The sequence below is a fragment of the Scyliorhinus canicula genome, chromosome 1 (genome assembly GCF_902713615.1).
Source record: "Scyliorhinus canicula chromosome 1, sScyCan1.1, whole genome shotgun sequence".
In the NCBI taxonomy this organism is placed as follows: domain Eukaryota; kingdom Metazoa; phylum Chordata; class Chondrichthyes; order Carcharhiniformes; family Scyliorhinidae; genus Scyliorhinus; species Scyliorhinus canicula.
Window position 1 is genome coordinate 11,586,659 of NC_052146.1, and position 19,110 is coordinate 11,605,768.

Genomic DNA, 19,110 nt, shown 5'->3' on the forward strand with positions numbered 1-19,110 from the left:
GATGATTTTTCTACGGGATGATGCTTGACATGTATGTACATTTTTTGGACTGCTTATTATTGTGCTTTGAGTCACATCTGAAAATATAGAGCAGACTGATAGTTAGTAGTGAGACATGGACCTTTGACAACAAATTTATATCTTGTTTGTACCTCAGCAGGGTGGTTTGCACTGCTGCCTCACTGCACCAGCGACCTGGGTTCAATTCTGGCCTTGGGTGACTGTGTGGAGTTTGCACTTTTTCCTCGTGTCTGCATGGGTTTCCTCCGGGTGCTCCAGTTTCCTCCCACAGTTAAAGATGTGCAGGTTAAGTGGATTGGCCATGCTAAAACGCCCCTTAGTTTCCAAAGGTGTGTATGTTTATGGGGTTACAAGTTTGGGGGCGGGGGAGCGGGCCTGGGCGGGGTGCTCTTTCGGAGGTTCAGTGCAGATTCGATGGACCAAATGGCCTCCTCCTCCACTGCAGGAATTCTATGGTTCTATATTCAATGACCCAGTTTTCACTGCTCTCTGGGGAAGAAGGAAATCCTCAAAAGACCTCAAAGAAAATTCTCCTTACCTCAGTCTTAAATGGGCGACTTAAACTATGTTCCCTGGCCTAGACTCCCTCATGAGGGGGAAGCATCTTTCTGAATTGTATGTTCTATGTTCCATATGTTTTTATAAGATCACTTTTTATTCATCTAATCTCCCGTGGGTATTGGCTCAAACTGTTGAACCTTTCTTTGGAAGACAGCCCTGTCATCACAGTGAACCCTCTCTGAAACGATTCTGATGCAGTTCTATCCTTTTGTAGGTAAGGAAACCAAAACTGTACATAGTGCTCCAGCTATGGCCTCACCAACACCTCGTACAACTGTAGCAAAACCTCCTACTTTTCTACTCCATATCCCTGGCACATGCATGCCAACTTTGTGTGATTCATATAGCAGGGCACCCAGGTCTCTCTGTACCCCAGAGTTCTCTCAAAATATGTAATATATTGCTTTGTCTATTTCGTGCTACACCCTAGGCTATCCCAGCCTCCCTTGACCCAGAGTCGCAACACAATAGAAAAATACCAAAGTCTTTGGCCCTTGGCTGCTCAATAATTACAGTCACCAGGTTTGTGAATGTAAACACAATTACTGTTTATTTAGAACAAGAACTACAATGATATCTGCAGCAAATACAACTGGTCAACTATTACCTAATTCGTATTTCCTCACTTTAACTTGACCCCCACCCTCTCTCCAGACAAAAAGAGGAGAAGAAGGGGTAAAAAATCCTAAAGTAAAAGGGAAAAAAGAGTCTTTGTTTCAGTTGGTTTCCAGCACCTTACTCCTCTTCAAACTTTGCTTTCAGTTTGTGGTTTTTATTGTGGGTTCATTCAGGTCTCTGTAGTTTCAGAAACACACCACTCACAACCTTTCTGGAGAGCGAGAGAAAGTTCTTGACTTTGTTTGCAGCCTGTGTTGGAGAGCATTTTGTGGTACTGGACTATGTTATAAATTATAGGTGGCCCTGTAACTACATTTGTGCCCCTATATTACTTTTGAATAGTTCTGATGAAACAAAAGGTACTCTTTGTCTTGGATGTCTGTTTAGAAGAGGCAGTTTGTAGAAATAGATAGTGTGTACACAATGCTGTTAATATCAGAAAGGACACAAAATGGCTGTTAGCTATTTTGTGATATTAAAGACACACAATGGCTGAACAAGCCACATTCCCTGTAAACTGACTCATGAAAACCAACCTTGGGTATGTATAGGGAGTAGTGCAACAGCCGCTGATAACTTTACAGAACAAGACATGCAATGTATCATTGATAAAGCTCAAGGTCTACAGCTGTAGACAGGACACATTATTATGTTAGTTTTGAATGACTTCTGTATGAAGTTAGGGGTGGGTAAGACAACACCCACTGTAACCATACATGGGATAACTGGGATGCTAGGAAAATTGATTGACTGCATGTAATAAAGTGTGACGCGAATATAGTTGATTGGTTGTATGTAAATGAGAATATAACTAATTCCACCCCTTGAATCTGTACATTAACCCATGTGAGCTTTAGCTCAAGTGAGAGAAGGTGCTGTCACAGGCTGCGGAGTCTGAGACCTTCTCTCCCAGAATTCTGACATAATAAACTGCTTTTTTAAACTTATACTCAGGCCTTTGTGTGAATATTTTCACCTCTAACAGCCTGTAATGGTCTTCCTGTAGGTTCATTCATTCAGGTTCTCTGCAGCCCCAGGAATGCAATGTTTCTGAAGAGAGCACGGAGGAGAGAGCGCGAGAGACCTTCTCCCTGTGCTTTCAGGAGACGAGCTGGAACTCCTTGGGACTCTGAAAATCCACCCAGAATCACCACCCGTTACCGGGCAGAGTACAGCCTTTTGGGCCAATTCATTGTCCACCAGCCAATCAGTCAGAGTCCCACACCATCTCTCTCTCTGGTGCTGACCAGTCTGAAGCTCCTGCTCAAACAGAGTGTTCTCTCCTGTATCTTCTGAATTTTACTTCTTGACTTAAAGACACATGACCATTAATCATCCATGGATCAAAAATAATAACGGCAAAATAAAAAAAAGGGGAAATTAGGAAATAAACAGGAAGGACCCTTGCACATATCTGCCAAAGTGGCCAAATTCACATTTTCCCACATTACCTCCACCTGCCGAATTTGTGATCACTCACTTAACCTAGCTAAATCCCTCTGTGGACTCTTTATGTCCTCTTGACAACTTACTTTCCTACCTATTTTTATGTCATCAAATTTAGCTACCAAACCTTCAGCCCCTTCATCTGAGTCATTGAAATGGATTGAAAAGAGTTGAGGCCCCAATACTGATCGCTGTGGCCTCCACTGGTTGACAACTTGAAAATGACCCAATTATCCTTGCTCTCTGATTCCTGTCAGCCAACCAATCCTCTATCTCTACCCCTCGTGGGGAGGCAGCGGTGTTGTGGTATTGTTGCTGGACTAGTAACCCAGAGGCCCAGGGTAATGCTCTGGGGGACCTGGGTTCGAATCCCACCATGGCAAATTAATTTAATAAAAATCTGAAATTAAAAGTCCAGCGATCACCACAGAACAAACCATTGTCATAAAAACCCATCTGTTTGACTAATGTCCTTTAGGGAAAGAAATCTGTCGTCCTTAACCTGGTCCTGGGATACAAGTGACTCCAGGCCTACAACAATGTGATTGACTCTTAAATGCCCCCAGGGATGGGCAATAAATGCGGGCCCAGCCAGCGACACCCACATCCCATGAACAAATACAAAAAATGCAGTAATGGGGATCTGAGCTGAAGACCTGGTCCAAAGTGTTCTGAATGATTTGTAGAGTAGTAGCCATCAAGCTGAACCTTGGTGATAGACAAGATGATTAAAATCTTGGATTCGAGTTTTGTTTGGGGAGGGGCGGGTGTTGGCAAACATTGTGGCAAAGGTGACAAAATGTGCCCATGGTGATCAATCACATGGGGGTGAGGATGGTGAATGTAGCATTGTGAGATACAAGAAGGATCAGCTTTTTTTTATTGGGGGGGGGGGTGAGGAGCGTTCGGGAGCTGACCCTGATTTCAGAGGGGTCAGGCTTAGGAGCAAGTATCTTCCTCTTGCAATGCCAACGTTTGTGGGAACATATCAGAATGGTTTACCTTTAACAATACATGAAATAAAACCTGTCTGGACTTGTAAAGACTTAATTACCTGCAAAGACTCCCATTCAAAGTATCATCTTGCATCCTTGGCTTTGTCTGGATATGTTGTGTTTCTGTAACCTACCCCTTCACTCACCTGATGAAGGAGCTACACTCCGAAAGCTCGTGGCTCTAAATAAAGCTGTTGGACTTTAACCTGGTGTTGTAAGACTTCTTATTGTATCCACCCCAGTCCAACGCCGGCATCTCCACATCATGAAATAAACCGACCAAAAACATTGTAGCTAAAAGGAGCAGCCGCCATGTTGTGGGGCCGGGCTTGATGGCCTGTCAATTTGGTATGTTCAGATGTATAGATTTTTGTCAGAGTCAACAAAGATAGTTCAGAATTTATTGAGGTTGGATGAAGATTTAACGCTCCAAGACTTAAATGTTAGCAAAAGAAAATGGTGAAAGAGTAAATGTGGAGTACAATCGGCAAACAGACTGCAGCTGGTTGAGGAGAAGGCTCACTACCGCATTCTCAGGGGAGCTAGGATAATAGATGTATCTTTCCAGCAGGCCTTCACCTCAAGGGGGGGGGAAATATACTGGGTGTCATTCGGATACGTCATTGTAGAATAACGCAGTGCAGAAGGAGGCCTATCGGCCCATCACATCTGTGCTGGCACTTTGAAAGAGTTATCCATTCACGCTCCCTGTGATCCACAAAATGTTTCCCCTTCAAGTAAAATTCTCTTTTTAAAATTACGATTGAACCTGCTTCCGTTCCAGACCACAACAGATTGGCTGCGTTAAAATTTAATTCTCATTTCACCTCTGAATCCTTTCATATCGCCTGGCAATCACCAATTAGCGGTGATTTCTTTTCTATGTGTGGAACACCTGACACCTCTTTCAGATGTTTGGATAAAATTAAGCCTAATGTTTTTGTTTTGAATGTGGCACGGTAGCACAGTGGTTAGCACTGTTGCTTCACAGCATCAGGGACGCGGGTTCGATCCCCGGCTTGGGTCACTGTCTGTGGGGAGTCTGCACGTTCTCCCCGTGTCTGCGTGGGTTTCCTCCGGGTGCTCCGGTTTCCTTCCACAAATCCCAAAAGACGTGCTTGTTAGGTGAATTGGACATTCTGAATCCTCCCTCTGTGTACCTGAGCAGGCGCCGGAGTGTGGCGACTAGGGGATTTTCACAGTAACTTCATTGCAGTGTTAATGTAAGCCTACTTGTGACAATTTTTTAAAAACTTGTGACAATAATAAAGATTATTACTATTATATTTTAAAGAATAATGTTTGTTGTAGAGATCAAAGTGGCAAGTAAGTGGAGTAGCAGATTACTCCTGTTAAATAGATGACGGTTCTTCACTTTGATGTTTTTTTTCTCTTTTTTTTCCAGGCTGATTATTGGTGCAAGCTGTATCCTTATTTTGAAAAACCTTACATGAGTAATAGTAAAGTTATTGAAATGCTTTGGAAGGTGCTGCACTTCATTTTATGCTGATGCACCATGTTTAATGTCGGTCGCTGCTTTTGGTGAAAAAAAACATTATTTTGAAATGCCATGCATGGTGCAGTAATATTTGGAACCTTAACTTGCCACTGCATTAGATGTGGCCTTGGAGTGCGCTGGGTTTTTAACTGGTGTCGGTTTGGATATTTCACTCCTGGTGCGAAGCATTCCTCTTCGTGGCTTTGATCAGGTATAACATGGCTATATTTTGATATACTATTAAATAGGTTTGGTTTTTCGTCATATAGAACTGCAATCTGGGAGCTCGATTCCTACTGGGTAAGCAAAATGATAGTTTCATTTGTCACTAATGTAACAATGTCCCTGAGAACTTGTTTACACAGTCTATTTTCATTTATTTGTTTTCTTCAGGTGTAGCTTAATATGATTTTAATTTATTTAATGCTCTTGGTGTCAAAAACGTTCTCCGGTACTTTTTAATAAAAATCAGCCAAAGGAGAAGAGGTCAGGAGAAGTGATCGCAAACTTGGCCGATGAGGTAGGTTTTAAGAGAGTATTAGAGAAGCGGGGCTCAGAGAGGTTTGCAGAGAGAATTCTAGGGTGTGGTGTAAGGCCGAAGTTAGGTGGCAGCATGGCCGCCCACCATGGCGGAGCACAGGGCGGAAAGATGGAAACGGCCACACTTGGAGGGTGGGGAGTGATGCGTTGGAGGAGGTTGCAGAGATGGGATGGGGCAAGACAATTAAGTGCTTAAATCACCAGGATGATAATTCAAGATGAAATGAAATGAAATGAAAATCGCTTATTGTCACGAGTAGGCTTCAATGAAGTTACTGTGAAAAGCCCCTAGTCGCCACATTCCGGCGCCAGTCCGGGGAGGCTGGTACGGGAATCGAACCGTGCTGCTGGCTTGCTTGGTCTGCTTTAAAAGCCAGCGATTTAGCCCAGTGAGCTAAACCAGCCCCTGGCGTCGGAGCGTGGCGACTCTCTGCGAGCTCTCTCACACAGATCCTCTTCTTACATCTCCTAAAACCGTACTAATCTCTTATTCATGTACGGAATGATCTGTCTGAGCTGCACATAGGACAATACTTTTCACTGTACCTCGGTACACGTGACAATAAACTGATCTAATAATTTAAAATTTAAGGTATTATGAACTGGTAGCTGCTGTATATCAACAAGGGCAGAGGCACTGGGTAATGTGAAGGCGTGGGACAGGATATGGGCAACAGTGTTTTGGATGATAGTGCATCGGTGGTTTCTGTGGTGCTGAGGATATGGGATTAGAAATTTAGTTTGTGAGCATGAGGAATGCAGCAGTTAGTAATATTTGTCTCCTTCAACACAATGACAAAGTAATTATTCTATGCTGTAAACCACAAGAGCATATGCATATAATAGAGATCAGTGAATGAGTGGGAATAATTAGAATAAATAAAATACCTCAAAGAGATTGAGATAATATGTACTACAAAAATAGATGTAACCTCTGTTATGCATCTAAGCTCGGAGATGTCCTTTCAATAACTCTTGCATACATCATCATTTTCAAAAATAGACAGGCAGATCCTTCACATCACTGATTGCAGGAAGTTGAAAATTACACTGTTTTTTGTAAAGACGGGCGTAATTACATGTCATTTGTCACAGACAAATGTTTTCTTACTGCCGTGATAAGTGTGTTTTGTGGATGAGAGATGTGTTTCCTTATCCTCAGTGATTTTCCCAATTTAAATAGTTCCAGCAGCAAGCTTTTTGTGAATTTAAAAAGGAAGGGTGATTAATGTAAGAAATTGTCATATTTATTTTTTGCAGTAATGTAATTAAAATCTGGGTTAAGATGCATAAAGACAGCATAACTGCTAAAGTGATGAGTAAGGTGTTATAAAAGTGAGGTAATCATTGATTTGCAGGTCAAGTGTTCTGCTAATAGATCTTGAGAACCATTTACTTGTTTACAGATAGCTAGCTAAAGTAAATATTGTTTAGGTTTGAAGAGCCCCTGGGGTATACATAATTTATGAGGGATATTATGTTTGGCCCTGGCTAAACAAGTCAAGAGACATCTTGCACGAAGAGACAAAAGAATGCCTTATGCTTTGGGTACAGATGATGTAGTTAATGGGAGAAACCAGGTCTGTCAGAAGAGTCAGTAGGTCCTAGAACTCTAATCTGAATAGAGGTGTTTCAGTTTGGTCCTGAAAGATGTTCTCTCCAAAGATTCTGCACAAAAAAGCAAGTAAAACCTTGGTTTTTTTATTCCCGAATGTTATTTAATACATATTGGTTTGCTTAATTGGAATATAGTGACAGGCTTAGGAAGTAAGTTAAGGTTTATTTGTTTACTTAACAGTTAACTGTAAAGCTATTTCTTTGTTACTAATGTGATTAATTCTGTGATTAAATTAAAGTTTGTTTTAACATAAAAGATACCTATTGGTCAGTGTTATCCATGTTGTGCAGTAACAATTCCTCACAGTTTTATAAATTCAAAATAGTTGGGTTCTTGTTCAGGATCCTAACAAAGGTTATTTGTTATCACATATTCACCTTGAAAGTTTAAAACAGGACATCTTTCTCACTCAATGCACCCAGACTATCACTACCATAAACATTAGACCAAGGTGAGAGGGGAAAAAAATACAATGTATGATATCGAAGTAATTCTTTCATGACAGGCCTGTAGTTTCTGAGATGAGCTGATGCTTTAGTTGAAGTGAAGACCTTGTGCAGTAGGGGACCTTCGGTAAGCTGCAAAGCCTCATCTAGTCGGTTTTCCAGGAGGTTAGTTCTCAGGTGAACTTGGAAAATGGAACAGGTTAAGAAACGTCTTCCATCCCCACCCCCATTTCGAGAAATGGTTGTTTCTTACTTTTGCTGCGTTGATGATGTACAGCTGCTTCGATCCGCTGTCAGGTGGATTTTATGTTGAGAACAGCTTCTTGCTGTTTGCCAGGCAGGCAGCAAATGTGGCTGTCTTAATGGATGACTTGTTAAAATTCCAAAGACCTTTTCCAGATAAAGGCGGGGGAGGTGGTTTCAATCCAAAGAAGAAGTCTAGTAACCCTTAGGGGGGCATTCGATTCACAGCCTTTTGTGGTTTAAACAAATGTAAGAATCGACTCCACGCCCAAAATATACTGGAACATGACACATGTGCGCTGCACCATTTTACTAAGATAGAAAATTTCAAGGGGACAGTCTATATATCTTGTTGTTGTGCATGGCCTATTTATTTCAGTAAATACGAGGTCTTTTGCAAGGAATAACTTGTGAGCTCCGAGAAACTACCATCCAGAATGTTGCTGGGCACTCAGCTTTGTGTTCCTTTAAAGCTTTGTGTCTTTTTAATGCTATGGAGGCATCGTTAAGTAAACATGGCTCGAGTTGTTTTTTTTTAAAGAGCTTGTATTCATACAATGACTCACATGTCCTGAGGATGTTCCAGAGCGCTTCAAGTCCATTGAAGTAATCTTGGATACATGTTCACTGTGCAGTGTAGGAAATGTGGCAGTCAATTTGCAAGAGTTGGCTGAGGGATAAATATTGGCCAGGGCACTGGTTAAACAGTTTAGTCAGGAAATGGTACAGGTTGAAATGTTTGTTCGTTTCAGCTGTATTTTAAGTTTGTTTTACATCTGTGGGAAAGATTGACAACTGTGTGTGTTAGATATACTAATTTTAAAGGCTAAACTGGAAAGTACAAATTTCTTCCCAAAATAACTGATACAAAGATCCCAATTGCAGTCTCAGACTGCAGGGCGGCACGGTAGCACGGTGGTTAGCACTGTTGCTTCACAGCGCCAGGGTCCTAGGTTCGTTTCCTAGCTTGGTTCACTGTGCGGAATCTGCACGTTCCCCCCGTGCTGTGTGGGTTTCCTCCAGGCATTTCAGTTTCCTCCCACAAGACCCGAAAGACGTGCTGTCGGTAATTTGGACATTCTGAATTCTCCCTCTATGTACCGGAACAGGCACCGGGAGTGTGGCGACTAGGGGCTTTTCACAGTAACTTCATTGCAATGTTAACTTAAGCCTACTTGTGACTCTAATAAAAATTATTGTTAGAAATGTGCTTGTGAGCTGTATACTTCGGAGCCGCCAGAAGAACCGGAGGGGATGAAAAGGTTTCTGGATGGGTTAACATTCCCAACAGTTGGGGGGGGGGGCGAGTGGAAGAGCTGGGGGCCCCGATTAGAGTAGAGGAGGTATTGGGGGGCCTAAAGGCCATGCAGTCGGGGAAGTCCCCGGGGCCGGATGGATACCCAGTAGAGTTTTATAGGAAGTTCTCTGAGCTGGTGGGCCCGGTCTTGGCGAGGGTTTTCAATGAGGCAAGGGACAGAGGGACCCTGCCGCCGACAATGTCACAAGCCACCATATCTCTGATATTAAAGCGGGGTAAAGACCCGGAGGTGTGCGGGTCCTATAGGCCAATCTCCCTGATTAATGTAGATGCCAAGCTCCTGGCAAAGGTACTGGCGGGTAGAATGGAGGACTGTGTACCGGAGGTGATTGGGGAGGATCAAACGGGGTTCGTGAAAGGTAGGCAGCTGGCGGCCAATCTGAGGAGATTGCTTAATGTGATAATGATGCCCCCGGCGGGTAGAGAGGTGGAGGTAGTGGTGGCTATGGACGCCGAGAAGGCCTTTGACCGGGTGGAGTGGGAATATCTATGGGAGGTGCTCGGACGGTTTGGGTTCGGGGAGGGATTGGTGGATTGGATCAAATTATTATATCAGGCCCCGAGGGCCAGCGTCAGGACCAACAGAGAAGTGTCGGAGTACTTTAGGTTGTACCGAGGGACCAGGCAGGGCTGCCCGCTCTCCCCGCTGCTGTTTGCGCTGGCCATAGAGCCGCTGGCGATTGCGCTGAGAGCCGCAGAGGGTTGGAAGGGGATGGTGAGGGGCGGGGTTGAACATAGGGTTTCTCTTTATGCAGACGACCTGCTCCTGTACGTGTCGGACCCAGTGGCCGGGATGGGAACTATACTGGGAATGCTGAGGGAGTTCGGCCAGTTCTCAGGATACAAATTAAATACGGTCAAGAGTGAAATGTTTGTGGTACAGGCAAGGGGCCAGGAGAACAGATTGAGAGGGCTACCGTTTAGGTTAGTTGAGGAAAATTTCCGGTATTTGGGAATCCAGGTGGCACGAGACTGGGGCAGGCTGCATAAGTTAAATTTGGCCAGGGTGGTGGAGCAAATGAAGGGAGAGTTTCGGAGATGGGATGCACTCCCGCTGTCGCTGGCAGGGAGGGTGCAGACTGTAAAGATGACAATCCTCCCTCGATTTTTGTTTATTTTTCAGTGCCTCCCGATCTTTATCCCACAGTCCTTCTTCAAAAGAGTTAACGGGCTGATCATGAGCTTTGTCTGGGCGGGAAAGTCTCCGCGGGTGAAGAAGGCAATGTTGGAGAGGAACCGCAGCGAGGGGGGGCTGGCGTTGCCGAGTCTGGTCAATTATTACTGGGCGGCCAACATCGCTATGATAAGGAAGTGGATGGTGGGTACGGGGTCTATTTGGGAGCGAGTGGAGGCGGCTTCGTGCAGGGGCTCCAGTTTGGAAGCCCTGGTCACGGCTCCTCTACCGCTGCCGCCGGCCAAGTACACCACCAGCCCGGTAGTGGTGGCGACCCTGCGGATATGGGGCCAGTGGAGGAGGCATGTGGGGGAGATGGGGGCGTCTGTCTGGGCGCCAATCTGCGACAACCATCGGTTTGCCCCCGGCAGTATGGATGGGGGGTTCCGAGTATGGCGGCGAGCAGGGGCGGGAAGGGTGGGTGATATGTTCCTGGAAGGGAGCTTCGCGAGTTTGAGGAGCTTGGAGGAGAAATTTGGGTTGGTAGGGGGAAATGATTTTAGATACCTACAGCTGCGGGACTTTGTTCGTAGACAGGTCCCATCTTTCCCGCGCCTCCCGCCAATGGGGATCCTAGACAGAATAGTCTCTGGGAGGGACGAAGGGGAGGGTAGAGTCTCGGGTATTTATAAGGTGCTCATGAGGGAGGAAGGGTCCCAGACAGAGGAACTGAAACTTAAATGGGAGGAGGAGCTAGGCGGGGAAATGGAGGATGGGCTGTGGGCAGAGGCCCTGAGTAGGGTAAACTCGACCGCGACATGTGCAAGGCTCGGGCTGATCCAATTTAAGGTCGTTCACCGGGCCCATATGACGGTGGCTCGGATGAGCAAATTTTTCGGGATAGAGGACAAATGCGCTAGGTGCGCGGGAGGACCAGCGAACCATGTGCACATGTTTTGGGCATGCCCTGAGCTGAGGGGGTACTGGGAGGGATTTGCGGGGGTCATGTCCCAGGTGCTAAAAACAAGGGTGGTGATGAGTCCAGGGGTGGCAATTTTTGGGGTTTCGGAAGACCCGGGCGTCCAGGGGGAGAAAGCGGCCGATGTGCTGGCCTTTGCTTCCCTGATAGCCCGGCGACGAATATTATTGGCGTGGAGGGACTCAAAGCCCCCGAAGACTGAGTGGTGGCTTGCGGACATGTCAAGTTTCCTGGGGATGGAAAAAATTAAGTTCGTCTTGAGGGGATCTGTGCAGGGGTTCACCCGGAGGTGGCAACCATTTATTGACTTCTTTGCGGGAGAGTGAGCGTCAGCAGGGGGGTGGGGGGAGGGGGGGGGGGGGGGGGGTAGAGTAGAGTAGGAGGGAAAATATGGCGGGTAGTACGGGTGGGAGGGGAGCGGGCTTGTGCAATATGTTACGATGGAAGTATTGAAAGTACGTGGATGTTTGCACATTTTTGCCTTTTTTGCTTCCTTTCTGATGATGTCTGTAACTGTTTATAAAGCCAAAAACTACCTCAATAAAATTGTTTATTAAAAAAAAAAGAAATGTGCTTGTGTAAATGTGGAAATGGCATATGAAATAGCTTGATAAAATGCTGCCGCAATTTGACTTATTTTTTTCTTTTAATTTAATGTAGCAAATGGCCCATTTGGTGACGGACCATTTGACATCGTATGGTACCAGGGTCTTTTGGAAATGCATACCAATCAAAATAGAAAAACTGGACAGTGGAAAACTGCAGGTGATATGGAAAAATCTCGAGTCAGATGTGGAAGAACGAGAGTCCTTTGACACAGTGATGTGGGCAATTGGTAAGAAAGTCAATTCGTGACATGTCCTTTCAAAACGAAACACTGGTAATGCTGCAAGACATGGAACAGACTTGCATACAGGTGGCTTCACGTTAGAAAACATGCATCCTTCATAAAAACACCCTTTTTTTAACGGTCAATCAAATATAGGGAGATAGACGGTGGTGTATTGGTAATGTAATGGGACGAGCATCCAGAGGCCCAGGCTTATGCCCTAGAAACACAGGTTCAGTTCCCGCCACGGCAGCTGGTAGAATTTGAAATAAATTTTTTTTTAAATTTAGAGTACCAAATTATCAATTCGTTCCAATTAAGGGGCAATTTTGCATGGCCAATCCACCTACCCTGTGCATCAAATTTATTTAATAAATCTTCAACTGAAAGTTAGTCTCAGTAATTGTACTCGTGAAACTATCATCGATTGTCGTGAAAACCTATTTGGTTCATTCACGTCCACCTGCCTACTTGTAACTCCCGATCGGGGCTGGTTTAGCTCACATGGGGCTGGTTTAGCTCACAAGGCTAAATCGCTGGCTTTTAAAGCAGACCAAGCAGGCCAGCAGCATGGTTCGATTCCCGTACCAGCCTCCCCGGACAGGCGCCGGAATGTGGCGACTAGGGGCTTTTCACAGTAACTTCATTGAAGCCTACTCGTGACAATAAGCGATTTTCATTTCATCCACAGCAGTGTGGTTGACTCTCAGTTCACTGCCCTTTGAAATGGCCGGGTAAGTCGCTCAGTTCAAGGGCAATCCGGGATGAGCAACGAATGCCCCCACTGGTTGGCCCAGCAGAGTGTGAATTGAGGTTTTTTGATTTGATTTATTATTGTCACGTGTATTAGTATACAGTGAAAAGTATTGTTTCTTGCATGCTGTACATACAATGCATACCGTACATAGGGAAGGAAGGAGAGACTGCAGAGTATAATGTTACAGTTATAGCTAGGGTGTAGAGAAAAGATCAACTTAATACGAAGTAGGTCCGTTCAAAAGTCAGATGGCAGCAGGGAAGAAGCTGTTCTTAAGTCGGTTGGTACGTGACCTCAAACTTTTGTAAGTGGGGTGAAACTGGTCTGCTTGGCTCAGCAATTTACCAAATAGACTAATTTGAGACATTGAGAGGAGCTTGCTTTGTTTGAAAAGCAGCCCGACCAATGCAGTTGCTGAATCAACCACAAGAATCTCCCTTTGTAAGTCTTATTTTCAAGCTGTAGTAGATAGCCATGTTATGTAAGTGTTATGAACTCAATGGCATGCAGACTGGGTCTGTACAAACATAAAAAGGACGACCTGAATAAATACAAATGTGGAATGATAACAGACTCGACAGCAAAGTAATCCACCTATTTTTTTTCTCACTGTCAGAAGTCTTTACATTGAGTCCATCATGGAGACTTTGACATTTTTCCCTGGCCAGCCCCACCCCTGCTCCGCAAACCCAGAAGTAAACTGAAAGCACATTGATTTTTTGATTTTGTGTTAGCACTCAATGTTTTTTCTGTCTTAACACACACATACCAGGTGTTTTAGACAGTGGGGGAGAAAGCACCAAGAAGCAGTTAACTCTTTAACACAAGCGATTTCCCCTCTGTTGCTCTATCTCTGGGTGCTGCCACTTCTTACATAGTGGGTTGCTGAGAAATGCACATTAATTTGGCCGAACACAGTAGTTTCTTTCCTTTGTCGTTTATGCTTACCTGTCATTATTTTGGATCCCTCCTCCACATTTCCCTTTGACCGAGAGAGCAGAATAGTCTGGGTTATTGTCTGTTTTAGTGGCCGCTGACTGTGCTATTATAAAGTTTTTGTCCGAGAGAATGTAGTGCAGATTGAAGAGTATGTACGGCCGTGCTTCATTTTTGAAAACCAGAGTTTGCAGGGAGACGGAAATACTGAGGGGGATCTTCACCCCTCGAGTTAGAGGTGATTCTGTGAGTTTTTCCTGCAGACAGTGTGATGGGGAAGTGCATGATTCAAGCTAAGGGAAAACGAGGTAGAGGAGCAATGGCAGAAGACCAGTGAATGAGTTAGGAAGCTAGAAATGAGAGCAGGCTCGCTCATCAGATGATCAGCCTTATATCTTCAGAGAGTGAGAAGAGAGCTTGAAGAGCTAATGTCTGGTTAAGACAGGATTCAAAGACAGCAGCACGGTGGCGCAGTGGGTTAGCCCTGCTGCCTCATGGCGCCGAGGTCCCAGGTTCGATCCCGGCTCTGGGTCACTGTCCGTGTGGAGTTTGCACATTCACCTTGTGTTTGCGTGGTTTTCGCCCCCACAACCCAAAAATGTGCAGGCTAGGTCAATTGGCCACACTAAATTGTCCCTTAATTGGAGAAAATGAATTGGGTATTCTAAATTTATTTTTTTAAAAAGACATGATTCAAATCTCGAACAGGCCATGGCTTTACGAGTTATTAAGTGGAAGAAGTGATGCTTTGTACGAAAATGAATCGAGCTTTTGAGAGGCAGCTTTAGTATTAGAAAAATTTTTTAAATTCAATTTGATTGAGAGATTTAGCAGCTGGGTGTTTGATTTATGGAGCGGGACACACCTTGCAAATTAGTTTTCTAATGGTGCGGGGGGAGGGGTTACTGCTGAGAATCTGAATAATTTTTCTATGGGGCTATTCCGATCCATGTGTCAGTGATGCTGGTCCAGATTATTAAATAAGTATGTGAATGATTTAAAAAGTAGATGTCTGCTGAAGGAACGTTTTGAAGTGGACATCATAATAAAGGAACCATACCTTCGAAGAATTCCAGGGTATCAAACTGTACTGTCCATAAATGTAGAAATCATTCAAGATGGTCAACAAACAGAAGATTCTACGGAACATTAATGGACAACAAATGCTTTTGGTTGGAATGCCCGATATACTCACAGCCTTCGACTCTGTGTCACTCAGGATTTTCCATTGTTTTTGCAGAATTCTTCCATCGTTGTATCAAATTTATTTTGTAACACTTTTTAAAAAAAATTTAGATTACCCAATTATTTTTTCTATTAAGGGGCAATTTAGCATGGCCAATCCACCTACTCTGCACATTTTTGGGTTGTGGGGGTGAAACCCACGCAGACACGGGGAGAATGTGCAAACTCCACACGGACAGTGACCCAGAGCCGGGATCGAACCTGGGACCTCAGCGCCGTGAGGCGGTTGTGCTAACCACTAGGCCACCGGTTGTGCTAACCACTAGGCCACCTTTTGTAACACTTAACCTCAAGTTATCAATCTCTTTCTTAATTAACCTTGTGCTAGTTCTTCAAAGTGTTGGGAATTCTTGGGAACATTGACTTAGTGGTGACGTCTGTATACTGTGACAGTTAATTGGGGCTGGGGCTGGTTTAGCACAGTGGGCTAAATCACTGGCTTTTAAAGCAGACCAAGCAGGCCAGCAGCACGGTTCGATTCCCGTACCAGCCTCCCCGGACAGGTGCTGGAATGTGGCGACTAGGGGCTTTTCACAGTAACTTCATTGAAGCCTACTCGTGACAATAAGCGATTTTCATTTCATTTCATTTCAATTGGAAAAGGTTGGCCCAGATCGTCCAGTCTCTGAATAGTAAGAAACTGGACATAACCTGGATGATATTCTCTATGACTGCTCGGAAATCCCAATGCAAGAATTCTGTGAGAATTGGCCGAGAAGTTCTCCAGGGGCCTCCGAGAAAGTCTCTTGAGTCAAAGTTGGAGACTATGGACAGTTTTGACATAGTTACCTGGATATATTCCAGGGAATGTAAGACAGAAAAATCCTAGTCTAACTCCTGGGTAACTGTATGACTGCTGCCTCCTCCCATAGCTCACACTGATCCCCTGAGCCTTGCCCGCCCACCTGACCTGGCTAGGCTCTCTTTCCAACTAGATGCCAGCAACCAACACTTCTCCCCCCTTCCCTCCCCCTCAAACCACCCTACTTTGCCCAATTTAACAACCCCTCTTGACCTCATCCCGACTATCCCTCGCCCACCTACCACCCTCCCGCTTTGCCCACTCTACCCGTTTACCTCACCCATCTTACCCATCCTATCCCCTCTACTCTTATCGCCCACATACCTTCTCTATGTAGCTAGTTTTCCAAAAAGTTTTGTGAGATGAAGGTAACTGAGGTACTCTAAAATTGACAGGAGTTAGCATTCAGTTCTGTATTATGTGATTAATGAGGCGTGAAAGCAAATTTCCAATTAGAAAATGCAAATCGCAGAAAAATGATGCAACTTCATCTGAATAATTCATGTGCGCTGAAAATTCAGTGGGCTGGAAGATTGTGACTTTCTCATTCAAAAAACTTACAGAATAAATAAGACAGCGATATTGTGGGGTAGGTTCTGAGTATTGACTATACACTCACTGGTATTTTTTTAGTCGCACATGAGGGAGGTTGAGAGTACTTGAAATGTAACAAGTAATTGACAGAGATTGGTTGACACAGGGACTAGTGTCAAGCTGTGGGGATTTCTTCGTGCCCCGGCCCTGCCAGATCTGCAGTCTTTATGTTGTTAAGTACATGGTCAGTCATTAATCATTGCTGCGCTGGAGATTTCCACATGTTTAATTAGATAAGTCAGTTCAGGAAACCACAATGCTGATGACATCAGGATCTATCCTCAAAATTAAAAGGCAGTCGTAACTAGTTAATATTGCCGTTCAGTAGGTGACGAGGAATTAAGGGCACTGCAAATCAAACACACTCACCCCAGTCAACATGTTGGAGAATTCAGAACAGAACGTTATATTATTCCAAATGGTGTGGCTCCCATTACTAAAAGTCACCAATTGAACCAATCTGACTTTCGGCAAAGGATTGTGGGGGGGAGGGGGAATGGGATTTGGTGCTGTGGGCTTTTTATCTGTACTGTAACACGGGACAACATGCACTTGACCGTTTTGTGAGCGCGTTCGGGCAGGACATCAATTAAACTTGAAAACTCCCACTCTCAGCAATTGACAGCTGTCACCTCCTACATGGGACTTTCACCGCACGTTATAGTAATGAAGGGTGAAATGTAAAGAAGCCACTCGACGGTTACAAACGCCTCCAAATCCCGTTTACCTTGGTCGCTGGAGATTGCTGTCAGAAGTCACCGTCACGGATTTAATTTTTTTGTTATGCAGTACGGAGGATAAACTATTTCTCCTCTCCAATCTATCGTCTCACACAAGATGCCGCAGGCTGCAGAGAATTACTGTGGAACACCACAAGGAGCCATGTCCAAGCAGGCGAGCCCGATGAATGATCTCATCAAACTAGTTAAAGCTGCCAGCGGAAACAAAACTCTCATTTGTTCCTTTTTATCCATTTTTAAAATGTTGTTTTGGTGGGGGTTTTTTTTTTTTTGCAAGGATGTCTGTGCTCTGGAAGTTCCTACATTGCATAAGGCTGAGAGACTGGCCCAAGGATGGGGGCCATTGATCTGTCACTTTCTTGTCCGTTACGTGGGAAATCTTTGAAATGGACAAAATTGGAAGGATTTTGCATTGTTGAGGTCGTCACGTTCATACAAAGAGAGGGGAAGTAGAGATTTCTCCCACTGAAAGCTGATGTCAGTCCATGGCCTTAACAATCAAATTGTTACTTGTAATAAATGTAAGAAATTGTCACATTTTATAGTTTGAATTTTTGCAGTAATGTTATTAAAACCTAGGTTAGAATGCATGCAGACAGTATGTCTGCTAGAGCTGTGACTAAAAGTGAGGTAATCAATGATTTTGCAGGGGAAGTATTCTGCTAATAATTATTGAAAAAGCTGTTAGTATTTGCATGAAGCCAGAGGGAGGACTGGCTCATGCTATAGCAGAACACGGCAGCTAGTGCTGTAAAAAGGGAGTGGGTCTTGTCTTCCCTCTAATACCCCCAGCGCTACGATAAAGCTCTTCAAGGGATTGTACGTTCCGCATTTCTGGAGATGCTGGGATTGAAAGCTGGAGCTCCGTTGTGGCGGAGAAAAGTAGGAGTGGAGTGGCAGCCTTGATGATGATTACTACTTCTCTGAGAATTCAGGCCACTATATTTCCTTTTGCTTTTGTCTTGACAAGCCGAGATAGAAGGACCTATTTCTGTTTGCTGAGAGATTCAGGGGTATAGATTTAAAGTAATTGACAGAAGAAATAGAGAGGGGGTTGAGGAAGAATCTTTCAGCCAGAGTCTGATGGTTGGGGATCTGGAACTCTGTGCCTGAGAGGACAATACAGCAGAAACCATCGTAACATTTTTGATATACATTTGAAGTACCATAGTCTTCAGGGCTACAGACCAAATCTGGCAAGTGCAATTAGGCTGGATAGCTGTTTTTGGTTGGCAGAGACATAATGGACCAAACGGCCCCATTCTGTACCATAGATTTTCTGTTTACTCTTTTGTGTGGGCAGTGCTGCCTGGGCATTGTGAGTGGTGATTGCTGAGCATTTTCCTTTTCACAAGAAATAGCTTGCATTTACAAAGTGCCATCATTCTTCTCGTTGTTCTTTAGCACCTGCAGGGTTCCTCAAAAATAAATTCACTGAAGCAACTATGATAAAAGCATTGATTTTTTTTTTGAAAATCTTTTTATTGGCTTTTCTCATATTTATAAACAGTTGTTGTGTATATACATTGCATTTTTCTTGCCCGTGCTAATTTACTTTATTTTACAGAGAGGTTTATTTTGTCCTTCATTTAACTAACTATATGTACATTTCTTCGCCCTCTGGATTGGTCTATGATTTCCCCCCCCCTTCCCTCCACATTAGCTTCAGCACCCTCCCTCTTCTCTTGTGGTTTCCTCCCCCCGGGTTCCGCAGTCCTTTGGTTCCTCACCTATCTTTGTTATTTCTTAACTTACTCCTCGCTGCTGGCCTCGAACAGGTTTTGGAACAGGCCAACAAACTGCCCCCCCC

General features: G+C 44.3%; 1 protein-coding gene across 1 annotated transcript in view; it reads left to right on the forward strand.

Annotated features, from left to right (window-relative positions):
• txnrd2.2 (thioredoxin reductase 2, tandem duplicate 2) overlaps positions 1 to 19,110 on the forward strand; it is a 120,551-nt gene that overhangs the window by 55,075 nt on the left and 46,366 nt on the right. The window contains exons 9-11 of the mRNA XM_038809445.1: positions 5,047 to 5,066; positions 5,259 to 5,350; positions 12,058 to 12,232. Coding sequence (XP_038665373.1) covers positions 5,047 to 5,066; positions 5,259 to 5,350; positions 12,058 to 12,232 — 287 coding nt within the window. The remainder of the gene's footprint in view (positions 1 to 5,046; positions 5,067 to 5,258; positions 5,351 to 12,057; positions 12,233 to 19,110) is intronic.